The sequence below is a fragment of the Heloderma suspectum genome, chromosome 5 (genome assembly GCF_057233095.1).
Source record: "Heloderma suspectum isolate Gila_16-S chromosome 5, 16-S_ref, whole genome shotgun sequence".
NCBI classification, from domain to species: domain Eukaryota; kingdom Metazoa; phylum Chordata; class Lepidosauria; order Squamata; family Helodermatidae; genus Heloderma; species Heloderma suspectum.
Window position 1 is genome coordinate 14,470,529 of NC_139462.1, and position 20,319 is coordinate 14,490,847.

Below are 20,319 nucleotides of genomic sequence, written 5' to 3' on the forward strand. Positions count from 1 at the left end.
GGGAGGAAAAAGTAAAGAACAGGGGAAGGGGGAAGAAGGGGGATTTTGGAAGGAATGCACAAGGACATTTATGACAACAGATCAGAAGCGCTATGACAGTGAGAGATAATCTCCCATCAGTACTAGAGATGACCCAAATGATGTGTGATCCTTTGAAATGGATTTAAAAGACAAGCTCTCATTGGCCAGCAAAATGAATGAAAAGCGGTTTGTGTAGAATTTGAGACTGTATGCTGCTTGGGGCAGAGACCTGTCCTCTTATAGTCTGTAGAATGCCATGCACACTGGTGGGGCTGCTTGATGATGATGTTCATGTAAGCCACATTAAAAGGAAGAAGAGAGGTGGAAGGAAGGACAATTGCCCTCTATAGCAACCCAGGTCCCAGTCACCAGGTCTGATTTGAAGGTGCCATTTGCACCTCTGAGACTAGGCTGTCAGGACCCCTTTTGAAAATTATTTTATGGGTAAGAGAGCAATCCTAACACCCAGATCTGCTGATATGAGGGGGTTAGGATGGGGCTGAGGTGCCTCTCTGACAATGGAGAGCTCTGCTGCGTGGAGTGGGGGGAGTCTAGCAACAGAAAACTTCAGGAGTAGGGATGCATGAAAAACTCTCCAAAATTGCTAGCACTTGAGCAAGGGATTGTCAAAACCCATAGTCCTCGCCATGCTGGAAATACTTTTAAGTATTAAATTGGGCTGGTGCAGATGGGTGAGAATCTCATTTCAATTTGGTTTTGATAGGAATTTACCAAAATTCACAACTGTCTTTATTTTCGGGATAGAAATATGGCAGGAAACGAAACTGACAGATTTGTCCATCCCTATAGTCCTAAGCAATATTTTAAAACTTGCGATTCTTAAGATACTTCAACAGGAATATTACAGGGGTGTGTGTATGTGTGTGTGTGTGTTCGGTCAGATGTTTAACTTGAAGAAATACAGTGAATTATGATTTTTTGTTGTACTTTTACAGCACACTATAAATGGCAACAGCTGCTTTTGCTTTAAGAACCCCCCCCGCCCCACCCCCCACACACATATGTGAGCTTCCAGCAAACATAAATACCGAACCAATTCATATTATGGCAGGTGTGTGGAAGAAAAAGCTGTCTGAGGAATGATCTCATAGGCATTCTTTAGCATGGAACTGGCAAATATTCTGTGTCCTACACTCCTTTTTAAAAACAGCTCCTGTCTTTGAAGATCCTGCTGCCCTCGTCCACACTCCACACCCCTCTCACAGTGCTTGCATTAAATAGAGATGTGCTGTAGATGGAGGTTAATGGTTTGAAGGCACATTCAGTGACTTTGGGGTGGGGGAACATGTCACAGGAATCGACTCAGGAAAGATAGGAGTTTGAACTCCCAAGCCTTTTAATAGAGTTTCCTGGTGGATGATTTCGCTCCCACCTGCGCAATGGGAGACACGCCAAGCTTGAACACATATCATGATTCATGACCAGTCTAGGTCAGCTTTCCGCAACTTGGCCCCATCTAGATGTGTTGGACTGCAGCACCCATAATTCCTAGCCAGTCCTGGCTAGGAATTATGGGAGTTGTGGTCCACCACATCTGGAGGGCAGCAAATGGGGGAAGGCTGTTCTAAGCTCAGGTCAGCATTTCACAACCGAGAAACTTTAGACAAATTGGGGAGGGGGATTCAGGGGTGACAGAGGGGACCACATTGCTTTCCATCTTTTGTAATTTTGGGTTGTGGGATGAATACTCACCTGTGCTTTTCTGGCCCTAATTTTCTGGCTCTGGATAGGGGTGAATGCTCCTTCCTTGTTCTCCTCGACCTCTCAGCGGCTTTTGATACCGTTGACCACGGTATCCTCCTGGACCGCCTGGAGGGGTTGGGCATTGGAAACACTGTATTGCGGTGGTTCCAGTCCTTCCTCTCTGGCAGGTACCAGAGGGTAGCACTGGGAGAGGAGGTTTCGGACCCGTGGCCACTTACTTGTGGGGTGCCACAGGGTTCCATCCTCTCCCCGATGCTATTTAACATCTATGTGAAGCCACTGGGGGCTATCATCAGGAGGTTTGGGGTGCGGTGTCATCAATATGCGGATGACACTCAGCTCTACCTCTCATTCAAATCTTCACCAAGGTTGGCCGTAGAATCCCTGTCCAAATGTCTGGAGACGGTGAGTGGCTGGATGGGGAGGAATAAGCTGAAGCTGAACCCTGACAAGACCGAGGTACTTTTGGTGGGAGACAAGAGGAGGCTGGGGGATGTTGACCTGGTGTTGAATGGGGTACAGCTACCCTTGAAAGACCAGGTCCACAGCCTGGGGGTCATTTTGGACTCCCAGCTGTCCATGGAGGCTCAGGTGTCAGCTGTGAGCCGGACAGCGCTGTATCAACTCCATCTGATACGGCGGCTGCGCCCCTACCTTCCCGACCATCTGCTCCCATCGGTAGTACATGCCCTGGTCTCCTCTCGTTTAGACTACTGTAATGCGCTCTACGTGGGGTTACCCTTGAAGACGGTTCGGAAACTGCAGCTGGTACAGAACGCGGCGGCTCGCCTGATTAAAGGCAGCCGCCGGCGAGATCACATCACTCCAGTGCTGAAGGAGTTGCACTGGTTACCAGTTGTTTTCTGGGCCAAATTCAAGGTGTTGGTTTTGACCTTTAAAACCCTATATGGTTCCGGCCCAGCCTATCTTAAGGAGCGCCTCCAGCAGCACCAGACAGGCCGCTAAACAAGACCAGCCTCGGATGGCCTTCTCTCTGTCCCATCAGCCAGGACAGCTAGACTGGTGGGGACGAGGGAGAGGGCCTTCTCTGTGGTGGCCCCCACTCTGTGGAACTCCCTCCCTAGGGAACTCCATCATGCCCCCTCTTTAATGAGCTTCCGTCGTGCATTAAAAACGTGGTTGTTCAGGCAGGCATTTGGGGTGGGTTAGGGTATTTTTTTTAAAAAAAAATTATGGTAAAATTTTATTGTTTTAAATTGTTTATGGTGGGTTGTACATCGCCCAGAGTGGCTGGGTGACCAGCCAGATGGGCGATTAATAAATTTAATAAATAAATAAATAAATAAATAAATAATTTTACTTGCATTCACACTTGGGCTCAAAAATGTTGCCCACCTCTGGTCTAAAACCTGCCCAGTTCCTGGGATGTCCCCAGTTTCTGGGGTGGTTTCCCCTTTCCCCCTCCAGGTGTGCCAATGGCATCTCATTTCCCTTGTTCCATGGAATGTCAAAGGAGCCATTGAGAACAGACCTCTAGCCCAAAATCTGCATAGCTCCACCCCTCTTCCATTTCTTGGTCACACAAGTGTGTGACCAAGAGATGGAAGCCAAGAATTGACCTTTATATGTACAATTTTCTATTATCTCTCCCATAGGCTCAACCTTAACTTCATTTCTTAAAAGGACAGTTCTTAAAAGGGAGATTTTAAAAATTCTACCCAGAGTCTAGTGATATTTTAAACACCATACTTTTTAGACTGCAAAGCAATGCTTGTGTTCTTTAAAAAAAAATAAAAATAAAAAATTGGGTTGCTTCCATTTTTGTGCTATGTGTCAAGCAGTATTTAATTTTTAATTTGTTTTTTAAAGGTTGCTCATGGAAGAAGGTTCTTTTTAGTAAACAGATTTACAGTACCGTTTGGCTGCATTAGCTCTTGGCATACAAATAAGTTTACTTTCTTTTTATGAGAGAACTCATTTATGTCTTATTCTGGGGCTTCCAAAATACACTTCAACTTAAAACAGCTCTCTGCGAAATACTATAATGTCTGTTCAAAAGACACAGGCACAGATATATTTTTAATCTCCATCCCAAAATATTTGTCCATATCAAAAGGGATGTTGAATGTATGGAGACAATGAATTTGGAATTTAGTCAGGTTGCCAACCTAAAGACATTATTACTTGATTAATCTTCTGGCATTAAATTCAATGGCTTTAAAGGGATTAGACATTGTTGTTGTTGTTGTTGTTGTTAACAACATTTCTTAGATGCCTTTCTCAGAAAAGACTCAAGGCATCTTACCAAAAAACCTGACAAAAAATTAAAACAATTTAAAACCACTATAAACAATTTACAATAAAATACCACAACCCAATAAAGCAACTAAATTAAGAAGTGTATCATATGCTCTCAATTGCTTGGAAGGAGAAGGAAGCCTTAACCTGGCACTGTAAAGATAACAATGTTGATACCAGGTGGACCTCACTGTAGTGAGTGTTCTACAATTGTGGGACCACCAGCAAGCAGGCCTGGCCAACATCAGAACCAGGTTGCTTGGCAGCTACATGGACCTTTGGTCTCATTCAGCAGTGATCTTTGTATATTATGCTCTTCAACATATTTTCATACTGGCAAAATCTCAAGGGAGATGCATCTATGGCTGCAATCTGGTTGTGTTAATTTAATATGCAATGGGGCATGTGATCAAACCCCAAGTTTGCAGCCCCCCCCTTATCTGTAGCATGAATCATGCATGACTTAGTATGCAAGTGGGCCCCACCCATTTACATTTCCTGGGGGAGGCTGAACAGTGATTGTGAAAAGGCTCACTCCCTACTGAAATGATGAGGCTGTGTGTGAACTAGCCATTTGAAGGATATTGAGAGAGAGTTTCTCATGTACCACTTCTCAGTTTGAAAAATGTGGTATGATCCCTGCTTTAATTACATCAGGGACACACAACCTGCAGCCCTGGGGCGACATGAGGATCTTGGCCATGCCCTGTGTAGCCCCCAAAGCTGGCAGGACCCCACCCATTTTTCCCCACAGCCCAACTGATAAGTTGGATTTAGGGATGTTGGAGAAATGCGCAACAGATTTGACTGAGTTTGGATTTCCATGAATCTGACATAAAGACTCCACAGTAGACTGGCTTTTTCTGTGTCATGTGGATTCTGCAGACTTGTTTTTTTACTTGTGTGTGTTGTGGGGGACTCAAATTTGCACTTGCGCTAATGTGCATTAGCGCAAGTGTTCATTAGCGCAAGTGTGCATTAGCGCAAGTGCGCATTTGCGCAAGCGGAATTAAATTCTCATACATCCCTAAAAATAAAATCCAATTCTGTCAATGAACGGATGATAGAACAGCAAACACCTGACAATCCGCAAACCATAGATGGGATGGATTTACCAAAATCTATATGTCCCTAGATGGGCTATGGGGAGTGCAGCTGTCCCCTGGCTTTTGAGCTTGCTCTTTCCTGCTGCTAGTAGCAGCAGAGAAAAATCAATCTCAGTGGATAGGAGAGGCTTTTTTCTCACTCCCCCCCCGATCCCATGGGTCCCATCTACATGAGCCATTTCCTCCAACGCTGCTGCAGTCTGAGGACCATCAAAACATACAATGCAGTTGCCACTTTGCAGCCTAACCGTGGTTTTCACAGGGAAATGTGGATTTCCACAGAGGTGTTTTGCAACAACGTTTTAGCTTGCTGTGGGTTTACCATGGCTGCTGAGCTGTCTCTCCCTTCCTTGAACTGATTTCACAGTTTGCAATGGGAATGGGGTAGGGAATGGCGTAGTGAATGTGTCACTCTGTGATGCCTTTTCACTCCTCCCCATGCTTCCCTGTTCCTTTGCAGCTGTGCAGCAACAGAGAGATATCCATTTTGGAATGATGGGCAGACACATACCTCTCACGTGGGCACGCCCCTTCTCATGTGCGAACCATTGTGAGAGTTACCGTGCCAAACAGTTGGCATGGTGACAAAGGAGCAGACTTCCCACATCTTACCTAGGGATGTACGAAAGTCACTTACCTTTGCGGAGCTTGGATTCGTGCTGTGGGGGAGTCACTCCGTCCCTCCCCCCAGAATCCTCCTTGGGCCGGCTCCGCTCTGCGGCGGCTCCACAGAGCCACCAGCCAGGGCTGTCTGCAGCTGGAGTTCCAGCCATGGACAGGCTGCTGCAGACGCAAATGGCGGCTGCCGTAGCGGCCGCCATTTGCATCCTGCGAAGCTGCCGTGAAAGGCTACGTAAGTATTTACATAGCCTATCCTGGCAAGCCAAAAAACCCCACAACAGTGTACGCAAATGGCGGCGGCTACGGCGGCCGCCATTTGCATTCCCTATTTTTAGCCGTTTTAACCTACGTAAATATTTACATAGGCTATTATGGCGAAAAACAAGGGGAATGCAAATAGAGTAGTGGGCACCATTTGCGTTCCTCCCCCCTCCCCCTGTTTTAGCCTACGTAAATATTTACGTAGGCTATTATGGCGAAAAAAACGGAACACTACACTATTTGTGTTCCCCTTGTTTTCGCCGTAATAGCCTACGTAAATATTTAGGTAGGCTAAAACGGCTAAAAATAGGGAACGCAAATGGCGGCCGCCATAGTTGCTGCCATTTGCGTACACTGTTTTTTTTGGGGGGGGGGGGCTTGCCATGATAGGCTACGTAAGTATTTATGTAGCCTATCATGGCTATGATGAAGAAGCAAATGGCGGCCACAGGGTGGCTACCATTTGCAAGTCAGCGCGGACGGCAGCAGGGAAGTGCTCCATTTCACGCACCTTTCGTGGGTTGGGGGGGCGGGGGCTTCGTTCTGCCACGGATTTCAGGGGGCCAAATGCACTGGCATTCAGCCTCACCGATATCCATGGCGGAATTCTCTGACATACCTAATCTTACCAAAGAGGAATGGACAGACACAAAAAAAACCCTAAAATACAAACCGGCCTCTAAAACCCAAAGTGTTGGACCCCTACCCTTACATGGCTGTGCAGCTGCGTATTTAAATGTAATGTTTTTTTTAAAAAAAAGAGAGCCGCACAACTGCCGCAGTTCATTTCGCTTTAAAGTGTCAGGGCGCAGCGGATTTTTCCACTGGAGACATCCACAGCAAATCATGCGTGTACTGCAACAGAAGCTAATTCGCAGCTGCAATGCTGCGCAGTTATGACGGAGTGAACGTTGGAAATGGTGCTGTGTAGATGGCCCCTAGATCTCAGCTGTCAGGAAGGAGAAATTTAAACCTCCCCACCATTGCACACTGAGGGCTGTGCATGTGAGGAGGAAGTGCGTGTGCGTGCGTGCGTGTGTGTGCATGCGCACATGCATGTATTCCCCCTGGCTCCCAGCTGACACCAGTTTTGACCCCCGGGACAAAAGAGGTTGTGAATCCTTGATTTACCGGACATTATGACAACCATCTTATAAGACATGGGTGTGCCCCCCCAAAAAAAGTTTTAAAGGTTTGTTTAAGGTATATATAGCAGCTATGAAGAACTCACAGGGCCAAATTTAGCTTGTTTGCAAGCTAAATTTGGCCCTTTGGGCATCTTGTAGCCACTATGGAATGCCAAAAGGGTTAAATTTAGCTTGGAAATAAGCTAAATTTAACCATTGTAGCATTCTCTATTGCTATGGAGTGGTTTGCCATCAAATTTTGGCAGCAAACTAGCAATTTCTGCCTTGGGGGTAGGGGGAAGCCTATCAGAAATGTTAGTTTGCTTGCCTTGTTCATCACATAGATGAATAAATAATTGTGAGAAGCCCTCATTCAGAACTACATGGCCTTGAGGAAAACAACTAGTTTTCTACCTTGGATACCTATCTATAATGTGGACATTTTAATAATAGGGCCTCTCTTCCCTCCATGGCCCGGGTAAGTTGTGGGAGGAAGAATGTGAAAAGTTCAGTGTTTCCTTAAGCACCAAGCGACATTGTGCTGAAAACAGACAACAGTCCTAAGAAAATACAAAACTAAGAAATTACACACACACACACACACACACACACAACTGATGGAGAAATCAGAAGAGAAAAAAGAAATAGTGGAAATTCATAGTCCTCCAGCTATAACAAATTCAAAAATCTACGTACCTATCATCTATCTATCATCTATCTATCTATGCAGCAGTATTTCTAGGCCAACTTTTAGGGTGGAACCAAAAATGTAGCAGTTACCTAGTGTGGCTTTCAAAGATGACATCACATATTGGCTGAGTGCTCTGTCTTTGAACTGCCACAGTGGAATTTCTCAGTTGGTGCAGAATATAACTGTCTACAGGGCAGACAGTTGGTCTGCCCTGGTGGTTTTTTTAAGTGATTATTAAAACGCTACCCAATAAGTGGTATGTCTCTGGATCACTCTAAGTAGATATTCCCTATGCCTAGGGATGGACAGATGTCAGTTTCAGTACCTCCCACATTCATCCTCCTCCCCACCTCTTTATGAAGAAATGTTCAAATTTTGGTAAGTTCTTGTCAGACTATGAACCAGAAAAATCCTCATCCATCTTCACCAATCAAATTCAATTGGTACAACTGTTCCAAGGATGTAGAGGGCCATAATGTACCTGCCTGCCAGTAATGTATAATGTACTTAATGTATCTGCCCTTCTTGGTCCCGTTCCCTCCCACCCCACCAAAAGACATATCCACAGAGCTGCTAACATTTTACTGCATACTTCCAGGGAAGCAAAAAGTATAGTGGAAGTACTGAAATTGCTTAGATAGGTATGGGGCACCCCACACATTGCAACGTGAGGGTCTTGAAATCCCAGTTGATTATGTGGAGGTGGCCGCATACATCTGGAGGGCCATGGCTTGTGTTGCAGGAGATGATAACCTGTGGGCCACTGACTTCATTAGGCCGTCATTCTGATTCACAAAGCAGTTAAGCTGACGTTCTTCCACCTAAGATGGCGTTGCCCCACTGACTTAAGTGGAACTGCATTGGCTTGAATCCATGGGCTTAAAGCAGGTCAGGCTATTAACTTTCAGTGTGTGTGTGTGTGTGTGTGTGTGTGTAGGTGTGCAAAAAGCAGGTAGGCAAGGTATTGCTTGAAGCAATGAGTGAACTGTTTGTAGAAGTGCTTTATTTTCTAGGCCTCTCAGCTAACAGGACAGCCCTTGTTGAACTGAGCAAGAGACTGAGTGGGCTTATTTAAATCATTGATTCAAATCACAGTTTAAATCAGCAAGAAAGAAGAAGATGGATTTCAATCCAGTTTCACAGTTTGCGAACTCATGTATATTTCATTGGATTTCATTTATTGCATTTCTATACTACCCAATAGCTCTCTGGGCAGTTTACAAAGATTAAACATCAAAAAAATCCAATACTGTTACATGATATCCATTTACATACAAAATGTACCCCCCCCCCGGGCACACACATACAGACATATATAAACAATGTTTAACAATTAACAAATGCATACTGAACAATCATGCAGGGTAAATCGTTACAACAGCAATTTGGCTTGTAACTAAAATGGGCCTTTATAGAAGCTAGGAGCTTAAACTAAAGCAGGGATGCAGAACTTCAGGCCTGGAGTACACACCCAGGCCTCATTCCTGGCCCTGGCCCAGTTCTCCTGACCAACAATTGTTTGGTGGTTCAGTGCAGGGTTTCCCCCCCCCCAATTCAAAAAGGTGGAAAGGCTTCTCGTAAGGCTTAGTTACTGGCTGGAAGAGCTTTCATCTAAAACATATCTGGTATTTTTGGCCCTGCCTCCTTCTGCCTTTGGCCCAACTCACCACTGGAATGCATCCCACCCCCGAGAGATTCTCTGAAATGGAATTTGACCCTTCGGCTGAAAGTGGTTCAACACCCCTCATCTAAAACCTTCTGTCATGCAGCATTACGTCTGCATCTAAGAGTAAGACTTGTGTTTGTTTCTCCATGTACACGCGCAGGACTGCTAAACAAGACCTTCTCCAGTTAGACGTTTTCCATGGGAAGTAAATGTCTGTGGCAGTTTGGTTGGTAGAGTCATAAAGATTCATAAATTGAAACTGAGCCCATTGCAGGGTGTAGGTGATGGAAGTACTAGATCATCAATGGATTACTGACTGTTCCTCAGTGAGTGGATGATTGAGGGTGGCACCCTTATTGGAGGATACAGACTGGTAACTCTGGGATTCTTGTACCTCTGTTATTAGGAGCTTTCTGGTTCAATAGAAAACCTACAAACGTACAATAGCAGACTTTAACTTGGTATTTGGATAGAAGGTCATCATTCAGTTTTAAGCAATCATGATTCAGGTAGGGATGGATGATTGTTAATGCTGGTTTCATTGAATTTATCCTTTTTCATTTCATCCTGTTTCCACATCAGTTTGTGATTTATTTATTTTTAAGGTCTGCATGAAATGCATACACATTTTTATGCACATGTCTCCTAATACAAACAGGTTTCATGTAATTTTCCCAAATACATGCATATTTGCAAAGAAAATTCCCCAGTATAACGTGTTTCTGTATGATTTCCATGAATATACACATTTTTGTGCTAATATATGTATTTTTGCATGCATTTTTGATTGGTGAAATGTATTTCAAAATTCAGGAAAAAAATGAACAAAAACACCTGCGTTTTTGTTCATGTTGTTTCAGAAAATGTGACTTAGGTATGTTTGTATTAAAATGCAAGCCAAACAAATCCCCACCCCCACCCCCAAATTCTAATCCTAACCTTTGACATGTGTGTTTTAAATTTTGCTGTTGTTCAGTCGTTCAGTCGTGTCCGACTCTTCGTGACCCCATGGACCATAGCACGCCAGGCCTTCCTGTCCTGCGCTCTCTCCCGGAGCATGCTCAAGTTCATATTCGTTGCATCGGTGATGCTATCTAGCCATCTCATCCTCTGTCGTCCCCTTCTCCTTTTGCCTTCAGTCTTTCCCAGCATCAGGGTCTTTTCCAGAGAGTTTTCTCTTCGCATTAGGTGGCCAAAATATTTGAGCTTCAGCTTCAGTATCTGTCCTTCCAATGAGCACTCAGGTTTGATTTCCTTTAGGATTGACTGATTTGACCTCCTTGCAGTCCAGGGGACTCGTAAGAGTCTTCTCCAGCACCACAGTTCGAAAGCATCAATTCTTCGGCGCTCAGCCTTCCTTATAGTCCAGCTCTCACAGCCATACATTACTACTGGGAAAACCATAGCTTTGATTAGACGGACCTTTGTCGGCAAGGTAATGTCTCTGCTTCTTACTATGCTGTCTAGGTTTGCCATAGCTTTCCTCCCAAGGAGCAAGCGTCTTTTAATTTCATGGCTACAGACACCATCTGCAGTGATCTTGGAGTCCAAGAAAGTAAAATCTGTTACTGCTTCCATTTCTTCCCCTTCTATATGCCAGGAAGTGATAGGGCCAGATGCCATGATCTTGGTTTTTTTAATGTTGAGTTTCAAACCAGCTTTTGCACTCTCCTCTTTCACCCTCAACAAGAGGCTCTTTAGATCCTCTTCGCTTTCTGCCATTAGGGTGGTATCGTCTCCATATCTGAGGTTGTTGATAATTCTCCTGGCAATCTTAATTCCGACCTGTGATTCATCCAACCCAGCGTTTCTCATGATGTACTCTGCATATAAGTTAAATAAGCAGGGTGACAATATGCAGCCTTGTCATACTCCTTTCCCCAATTTTGAACCACTTGGTTGTTCCATGTCTGGTTCTTACTGTTGCTTCTTGACCCTCGTACAGGTTTCTCAGGAGACAGGTAAGGTGGTCTGGTACTCCCATCACTTTAACAATTTGCCAGAGTTTGTTGTGATCCACACAATCAAAGGCTTTAGAGTAGTCAATGAAGCAGAAATAGACGTTTTTCTGGAATTCTCTTGCTTTCTCCATGATCCAGCGAACATTGGCGATTTGATCTCTAGTTCCTCTGCCTCTTCGAAACCCAGCTTGTACTTCCGGTAGTTCTCGGTTCACATACTGCTGAAGACTAGCTTGTAGGATTTTGAGCATCACCTTGCTGGCATGTGAAATTGTGCGGTAGTTTGAACACTCTGTGGCATTGCCCTTCTTTGGAATTGGAATGTAAACTGACCTTTTCCAGTCTTGTGGCCATTGTTGAGTGTTCCAAATTTGTTGGCATATTGAATGCAGCACTTTAACAGCATCATCTTTTAGGATTTTAAATAGCTCAGCTGGAATACTGTCATCTCCGCTAGCTTTGTTGTTACTAATGCTTCCTAAGGCCCACTTGACTTCACTCTCAAGGATGTCCGGCTCAAGTTCAGTGACCGCACTATCATGGCTATCAGGAACATTAAGATCTTTCCTGTATAGTTCTTCTGTGTATTCTTTCCACCTCTTCTTAATCTCATCTGCTTCTGTTAGGTCCCTGCCTTCTTGGTCCTTTATCATGCCTGTCTTTGCACAAAACGTTCCCCTGAGATCTCCGATTTTCTTGAAAAGATCTCTAGTCTTTCCCATTCTGTTGTTTTCCTCGATTTCTTTGCATTGTTCATTTAAGAAGGCCTTCTTGTCTCTCCTTGCTATTCTCTGGAACTCTGCATTCAGTTGGATATATCTTCCCCTTTCTCCCTTGCTTTTCGCTTCCCTTCTTTCCTCAGCTACTTGTAAAGCTGCATCAGACAGCCACTTGGCTTTCTTGCATGTCTTTTTCTTTGGGATGGATTGAGTTGCTGCCTCCTGAACAATGTTACGGACCTCCGTCCATAGTTCCTCAGGCACTCTGTCTATCAGGTCTAATCCCTGAAATCTATTCCTCACCTCCACTGTATATTCATAAGGGATATGATTTAGGTCATACCTGAATGGTTTAGTGGTTTTCCCTACGTTCTTCAATTTAAGCTGAAATTTTTCAACAAGAAGCTCATGATCTGAGCCACAGTCAGCTCCAGGTCTTGTTTTTACTGACTGTATAGAGCTTCTCCATATTTGACTGCAAAGGACATAATCCATCTGATTTCGATATTGACCATCTGGTGATGTCCATGAGTAGAGTCGCCTCTTGTGCTGTTGGAAAAGAGTGTTTGCTATGATCAGAGTGTTCTCTTGGCAAAACTCTATTAGCTTTTGTCCTGCTTCATTTTGTACACCAAGGCCATGCCTGCCTGTTATCCCAGTGATTTCTTGACTTCCTACTTTAGCATTCCAATCCCCTATGATGAAGAGGACATCTTTTTTTGGTGTTAGTTCTAGAAGGTGTTGTAGGTCTTCACAGAACCGATCAACCTCAGCTTCTTGGGCATCAGTGGTTGGGGCATAGACTTGAATTACTGTGATGTTGAATGGTTTGCCTTGGATTCGTACTGAGATCATTCTATCGTTTTTGAGATTGTACCCCAGTACTGCTTTTCCCACCCTTTTGTTGACTATGAGTGCTACTCCATTTCTTCTAAGGGATTCTTGGCCACAATAGTAGATATGATGGTCACCTGAATTAAATTCGCCCATGCCTGTCCATTTTAATTCGCTGATTCCCAAGATGTCGATGTTCAATCTTGCCATCTCATGTTTGACCACCTCCAGCTTACCTTGATTCATTGATCTGACATTCCAGGTTCCTAAACAATATTGTTCTTTACAGCATCGGATTTTCTTTTCACCACCAGACACATCCACAGCTGAGTGTCCTTTTGGCTTTGGCCCAGCCGCTTCACTCTTTCTGGCGCTACTTGGAAATACCCTCTGCTCTTCCCCAGTAGTATATTGGACACCTTCCGACCTGAGGGGCTCATCTTCCGGCGTCATCTCTTTTAGCCTTGTGATACATTCCATGGGGTTTTCTTGGCAAGAATACTGGAGTGGGTTGCCATTTCCTTCTCCAGTGGACCACATTTTGTCAGAACTCTCTGCCATGACCTGTCCGTCTTGGGTGGCCCTGCATGGCATAGCTTATGGCTTCACTGAGTTACGCAAGCCCCTTCGCCACAACAAGGCAGTGATCCATGAAGGGGAGTTCATGAAACTAAATTTTAAATTTAGTTTTCCTTTTAAACCTTTAGGTACTTGCTAGAACTAGATTTTTTTAAAAAAATCAAAAAGATAACTTCTGATTTTGCATAGGTTCTTTCTTTCTTTTTACCCACATTGTTAGGATCACCTCTGAATCAGCGCATGATTCATACATAGAAAAATGTAGCTCATATCAGCGTTACATGCCACACAAGTGCAAAGCAGAGAGAGAGAGAGAGAAAGGGAGATAATGAACCTGCTAATTTCAGCATGAGATTATGTGGAATTAGTACGGCTTCCACAAATTCACAAACAGACTTCTGGCAGTATTCTCATCAGGTACATACCAAAGGCAAAGCAAAGAAAAAATGCAACTTTTTGTGCAGTTACGCAGGACAGTGTAAATCATGGTTTCTTGGTTGTTATCAGGAAAGGGCAGCCACCCACGATTTGGTAAAAAAAAAGAAAAAAAGGTTTAGTCTTTAAGCTGAAAGAGGTTCCACACCCCTGACCTGCATGCATTCAAGATAACACCCGGAGAGTTCTACAGAGCTCACATGTCTGATATTTTCACTCCTAAATATTCTCAGCAAGTGAATGTCTCTCAGTCCACGTGGGTTTGTTTTATAAGTTTGTTTGTTTTTTAAGTAAGATTGAGAAAATCTCCCGATCAGGAAAAGTGGGAAACTATGCCATTGACCCTACAAATCCACTGTTAAGGAACTAGCTGCATATTAAGGAATAGAAAATGCTTCATTCTGCCCCTTCTCCCACTTGCGTACACAAAAAAGGTGGATCCTCCACTTTCTCCTGACCACAAAACCACTTATTTAAAGAGGGAAATGGCAGCTAAACCCAAGGGTCCTGCATGGAGCAGACGGCTCTTTCTTCTTTCTGACCTGCCTGTTCAGACTATTCCATTCATGCAGCGGGCATAATGATATGATGACATGACTGTATATTTCCATTGGACGTGGCACTCCAGAACCCTTTGCCAGGAGGAGCAATTTTTAGAAACTGGAGCCAGGGTATGAATTTCCCACTTGTGTGCTATCACAGGGTTTGCATTCTTGAGCATGAAAGAAGCTGAGGTCAAATTGTGAGCCTTGTTTGCAATGCTCGGTCTGCTCACCCGCAAGGCAATGGCTTGCAGCTCCAGGGAAGTCTTTCTGTTTGATGTGGAGAAAAGGGGAGAGTTATTTATGTGTTGTTGAGCGACTGAGATGTGTCGAGGAGGGACAGAGAATTCCCAGCTAATGAGCCAGGTACTGGAGTGTTCACTGTTATTGGTGGTGTCACTTTTCAGAGCTTCAATCCAAGCCCCATTCTCCTTAGGCTGTTTCTGCACTGTCAACGTTCAACCCAGGAAAAGTAAGCAGCCACTGAGTCTCACTGAAAACAGTGGTACGGAGCCTCGTCACAGCTGACTCCTATCGCGCCGCTTTGAAAGAGACTCGGTTGTGGTAGTGGCAAACAAGTCACAATTGTTTCCTTTAAAACAAGATGGGGAGGGAGCGCCCACCTTGTTCTGAAGTGAAATCACACTGCCGAGAAGCTTCTGGGCATGAAATTCTGCTTCAGGACAAGTTGGGTGCTCTCTACCCACCTTGGTTTAAAGAAAAAAAACACCCCCTTGTTGCCACTGCTGTGCCACCAAATTTTTGTGGCAAACCACCATGTTTTTGCTTCCGCAGCAAATTTGGAAGTGGCAGTGGGGCGTTCATAGGGGCTGCAGAAAAGGTCAGGGGGCCTGCATGTGGCTTATGGGCTGTGTGTTGCCCACCCCTGATTTAGAGCCTAGCAGAGGCCCTACTGTGGTGGCCCTCTTGACACCACTGCAGCATCTAGGTAAGGAGATAAAAGGGTGGCGGTAAGGGTTCAGGTTCAGGCACTATGACCAGAGGCCAAATCTGGACCCAGTTCGGGGGTGAGACTATCTCAGCAAATGTCTGGACACTTTCATCAACATGATCAGGGTTCCCAGAATTATTTCCAGTCTGAACTTGTGGGGCCGGGGGCAGTGGCTATCAAGAAAGCATAACATTCTTCAGAGAAATGAGACACAATCACTGAACATTGGTTTTTATTTTATTTTTTGCTCCTTAGAGTCTGAGCTCGGAGGCCTGCACACGCTCAGCTCCACTTATGCTAGCATCGAGCAACAGCTTAATGAGACGCTGAGGCAGCGGAGGCATGCCGGGGACAACGACTACAATATCGAAGTGCTTCTTGGAGTCGACGACTCTGTGGTCCGCTTCCACGGCAAAGAGCATGTGCAGAACTATCTCCTCACCCTGATGAATATAGTGAGTGCGAGTCTCTCTGTGTTTGTCTGTTTATGTATGGAACACACACACACACACACACACACACACCATCCATACGGTGGATGTTCTGGGGGTGTTTTACAATTAAAAAATGGAACAATAACGAAGAACAACCAACACAATAAATACAACAGTGGTGCTATCAAAATATTAAAACATCAAGGGCACGATCCTATGACTGTGCTCTCACCGCTTGGAAGCCCCCAAACTTGGACGCTTCCGAGATTCCTGTGCCCTGCTGGGCTGAAGCTGGCAGGGAGAGAGGAGCGGTGGATGCGATCTTTGCTTCCCCGTCCTCCTATCTTTGAGTTTTTGCTAGACGGGCTTTTTTGCCTGTGTAACTGGGGCACTTTGGGGCTGGGGGGAGGGAAGGAAGTTGGAAGGAGTCTCAGGATAATTTGTATCCTGGCTTCTCCAGTCTCCTCTCCTCCCTGTCCACTGGAACACCCCTTTCCCCCTTTCCATTTTCCGACCTCAAAGAGGTAGCCAGTGTTATTCTCTCTGCACCAGTTGCAAGGGTGCGGTGGAGGGAGGTCAGATTTCTGATTCCCCTTTCCGAGGCTGGAGTGCCATCTCTGACCTTGGAGGGGGAAATCCGAGCCATCCTATGTCCCTGGGATGCTCACCCAGGTACCGTAGGTTTGCTCTCTAAAAAATATGAAAGAGCCAGCAGCAAAGTTAATCATCAGAGCAACAGATTGAAGATTAAATGCCTGCTGGAAGAGGTGGCTTTTTTTAGTCCGTTCAGTAAAGATGCCAGGCAGATCTCCCTGGGAAGGGCAATTCCCCGACGGGGTTGGGGGCCACTACAGAGAAGGCTTTTCCTCTGGTAGCCACCTGTCACACAACTGTGGGTGACAGCATGCAGAGAACAGCCTCCAGAGATGATCTCACCAACTGGGCAAGAACATATGGGAGAAGGTTTATCATATGTTTATCATATTTCTGCCCTGCTTACCCTGCAAGGAGCTTGAAGTAGCACTTTAAGAATATAAGATGAGCCACACTGGATCAGACCAAAGCCTCTCTAGTCCATTGTTTTATTCCTACAGTGGCCAAATAGATGCCTATGTGAAGTTCACAAGCAGGACAGGAGTGTCTCCCAATCATGTTCCCTTGCAACTGGCATTCAGAGACATACTGCCTTTCATACTAGAGGTAATATTTAGCCATCAGGACTAGTAGCCATTAATAGCCTTATCCACCATAAGTTGTTCTAATCCTCTTTTAAAGCCATCTAAGTTGGCGGCCATCATGGCATCGTGTGAAAGCAAACTCCATAGTTTAATTTTAGCTTCACAACTCTGTGAGTCTGAAAGACAACGATTTGACCAGGGCCACTTATGAAGCTTCCTGGCCAATCAGGGATTTGAACCTAGGCCGCAACATCCCAAGTCCAACTCTCTATCCACTAGTGCTGGTCTCTTTTTATCTGGTCCCAAACCAGCCAACGAAGACCAACACCATTCTAGCTTTCCACAGGAGGTACTGCACTGTTCGGTGCAGAACTGTGGAATTGCCCTTTTCTTCCTTCACCCCGGCCCTCTGCAGGCATGATTACAGCAAGTAAGGTTTACATGTGAGGAGGCGGACTGGGGACAAGTGGACTAGCTCTCCCCACAGAGCTTCTGCTATTGGACAGTACAGAAATGTAATAAATACATAAATAAAATATGAATGCCCAGAAAAAAAATGGGATAAATTGAATTAAAACAAGTGTGTGTTTTTTCCAGGGGGAAAAAACATTTGTCCTCGGGGAAAAAAAATATTTTGTTTTTCTGCATGTTTTCCATTTTCCCCTGTTTTGTTTTGTTTTTTCTGTACACCTCTGACTCTGTCCTCCCTTCATCTCATCCTCGACACCCTCCATTTGTACAGGGTGACTCTCTGCAGTAGAGAGCCCCATCTTTCTGTGGATGCTCTCTGTACCATTTAGAACGGTGAAATCAATGGGACTTAAGTTAACCGTGATTGACCTTTCACATTAATTCCATTGGGGCCCAAGGGTGACTCACTTGGTCTGAATCCAGCTTGACCTCAGATATGGTAGGTCAGAAGAAAAACCTTGACTTGCCTTTCTTTCTCAGTACAAGTTATGTGATAGCGTGAAGTCGATTATACACTGAAGACAAAGGCCCCGATCCAGCTCTGGTTGCACACAACAACCACTGACCTGGATTCAGGAATACACATCCCATCTGCACCCCGCCCCTCAAAAGAAGCAGGTAGCACACTCAATGGGCTCGGGTAAAGCACATCCATGGGCAAACCTCCACGCCTATCAGCTGCATTTTCAAAAGCCTGTATCCGCATTCCGCACCCAGATGCCCTTCACTGAAAAGGAGCAAATGTGCTTTATGGAATCCCTTCTTGGTTTGCTTAGATCAATTAAAGTCGTGATGGATATTCAGCAATGCAAAAATTATTCTCCCACATTGGCTTTTACATTTGATTATAATTATCCTTGCATTTTAAATGCCTTTGGAATAATGGCTTTTGAGAGTTAACACAAACAGACTTCACTTTTCTAAGCCAGAACTGATTTGTTTTTATTCTCCAAATGGATTTGGCTATGACTGCTGAAGAAGAAGAAGAAGAAGAAGAAGAAGAAGAAGAAGAAGAAGAAGAAGAAGAAGAAGAAGAGAGATGGAGAAATAGCTCCATCTGCTGATAACCCAGAGTACATCCCAATACTGTAACTAGATTTACTTAAGATTTTATCATGGAAGGTCGTATTTTCCTTTTGAGATGTCCTGAAACATTCTTAAAAAAAAAAAAAAGCTTCATTCTGTTATCCAGTGCTTTTAGATGTCACAGCTACCTTGTAGTTTGGGTAACTAGGGATGGGTGAACATGCAATGTTAGAGCTAGTTGAGGTTGTCCAAATTCATCCTCGACACCTCGTTTGTGTTCCAGAACATGAGCAGGTGTTTCTGTTTGTTTGTTTGTTTTCTGAGCAGAAAAAAATGCATTTTTAAAAATGCATTTTTTCCAATTGAAAAAAGACACACTTTCCCCCATCAGAAATGCACAGTTCCCCCCATAGGCGAAAACACGAAAATGTGGCTTTTCTAGGGATTTGCACATTTGCAGAAATGCAGATTTTTGGAAGTGCACCCTTGTGCATATGTGCCCTTTTGAATGTGCACATACACATGAGTTTGGGAAATTGCAAAAAATTCCCAAGAACTGCATTCCTCTTTGCATTCAGGGTTGCATGATTTGCAAACAGGAACAAAATTCTTGCGCATCCATATGAGCAATTGAGAAGCTACATTTTTAAAAACAGAAGTTAAAGGTTGCTCTGGGTAGATGGTGCTTATTTTAGCAGTTGTGTAGTGCCCTGAAATAAATGGGGTGGTCTTAAAAAAAAAAAAAGGAAGTCGGGATACTACAGCCACAATTATATGAACTCCAAGTCCAAAAATGATTGGATAGTGTATTTGCCAGTCCAAGGGACTGCAACACTGATTGCATACAGAGTCAATAAAAGCAGGGATTTGAGTGGCTAGTCAATATATTCAGGGCTAAGAAGTATACAGCAGAGAAAACTAGAGCCATATAAGCTTGTGGTATTTATTTCCAATATGTATATGCCATCTTTCAGGGCAAAGCTGTCCCAGAGTGGCTCGAGTACATAATAAAACATAAAGCCTAAAGCATGCCATTATAATAAAACTAAACTAAAATAAAAAATGTTACGCCAAACAGCATATTACTCACATAAAGCCAGTCACCATCTTGAGGGGGTTTTACCCTTAAGGGCAGCCTAAAAATAATTTCAAATAAAAGGTAAATAACACAGAGGAAACAATTTAGAAGGAAAACCAAAGAACAAAACAGCAGCAACGTATGCCATCAAATAATCAAACTCCATCCAACAACTCTGTTCAAAAGCAGATCAAAATAACTGGGTTTTCATCAAGGCCTCATTTAAAATCCAATAAGGGTAGGCCCCAGCCACATATCCCTTGGGAGGGAACCCAGTAACTATTTTTCAAACCGTTGGGAATTTCGCACAAATTTCGTCGTAGAAAAATATGCAAAAGTTTCTAAAAATGGCCAGAAATGCACATTTTCCCCCTAGGCTAATCCGTAGCAATGTACAATCTGGGGGGATTTGCACATTTTGGGGAAATTGCTCATTTTCGCGCATGCAAATTTGTGCAAATTCGGAAACTAAAATAAACCAGTCGATGGGTGGACAGTGGAACAAAGGGCACCTGACAACCTGCAAAAGACAGATGGAATGCAGTTTACACAATCTGTACATCCCTACTTACAACTGAAGCCATTTTCTTTGCCGATAGCCAGTCTCACACACACACCCCTCTTGCTGACTCC

At 44.3% G+C, this 20,319-nt stretch overlaps 1 protein-coding gene across 1 annotated transcript in view; it reads left to right on the forward strand.

Moving 5' to 3' along the window:
• ADAMTS3 (ADAM metallopeptidase with thrombospondin type 1 motif 3) overlaps positions 1–20,319 on the forward strand; it is a 207,869-nt gene that overhangs the window by 116,656 nt on the left and 70,894 nt on the right. Inside the window, exon 5 of the mRNA XM_084860195.1 lies at positions 15,755–15,954. Within this exon, the coding sequence (XP_084716321.1) occupies positions 15,755–15,954 (200 nt within the window). The remainder of the gene's footprint in view (positions 1–15,754; positions 15,955–20,319) is intronic.